This window comes from Sinocyclocheilus rhinocerous, unplaced genomic scaffold (genome assembly GCF_001515625.1).
Source record: "Sinocyclocheilus rhinocerous isolate Xijiao unplaced genomic scaffold, SAMN03320098_v1.1 scaffold1861, whole genome shotgun sequence".
NCBI classification, from domain to species: domain Eukaryota; kingdom Metazoa; phylum Chordata; class Actinopteri; order Cypriniformes; family Cyprinidae; genus Sinocyclocheilus; species Sinocyclocheilus rhinocerous.
Genome location: NW_015652149.1, coordinates 142,878 through 143,655, shown reverse-complemented (window position 1 = coordinate 143,655; position 778 = coordinate 142,878). Strand labels below are relative to the sequence as shown.

The following is a 778-nucleotide window of genomic DNA, read 5'->3' as shown; positions in this document are numbered from 1 at the left end:
ACTAAATAGCCTTATGTTATTTATCTTATTTACATGAGGGCATGTCATTTCTGTCTCTACATTACATGGTCGCGCTCTCTGCATCGTGCACAGCTGAGTTCCGCCCCTATGCGCGCGCGCGCAACACACTCTCTCACACACACACACACACACACACACACACACGTGCGCACACACACACACACACACACACACACGGGTCAGACGGTCTGTATGCGACAGGTGAGACAGACAGGATTATGGGAAGCTCATGTTTGCATGTGAATGCGATCTGTTTGTGTGTTTGAGACGTACTTGCCATCTACAGCTGCGATGATCTTGCACGCGATCTCTTGTTCGTACAGAGTCCTCAGCATGCGCTCTCTGCGGTCCGAACGCCTCAGCAGGTTTATCATAAACACCTGGACACACATACCATACGACTGATGAATATATAATAATAATAATATATTATACGGCTTTATAAAATAATATGAAAATTAATAATATATGTAATGTATTAATAATATGATAATACTAAATGTCAATAATAAAGTAATACAGCACAATAATATAACATAAAAAGATAATAATATATAATATAATACAAAATAAAATAATACAACAAATAATATAAAAAACTCTTTAAGCATTACAATATTTGATAACATTTCATAAAATGATGTAATATGACATTTAAAAAATATATATATAACAATTAATATTAAATAAAATATACAATATAAAAATACAGAAATAATATAAAATAAAAATAAAAAATAAAAAAAATAAAAAATAA

The 778-nt window shown here is 32.3% G+C and overlaps 1 protein-coding gene across 1 annotated transcript in view; it reads right to left on the bottom strand.

Moving 5' to 3' along the window:
* Positions 1–778, bottom strand: part of LOC107713788 (procollagen galactosyltransferase 1) — an 18,648-nt gene that overhangs the window by 4,635 nt on the left and 13,235 nt on the right. The window contains exon 8 of the mRNA XM_016519400.1: positions 295–401. Within this exon, the coding sequence (XP_016374886.1) occupies positions 295–401 (107 nt within the window). The remainder of the gene's footprint in view (positions 1–294; positions 402–778) is intronic.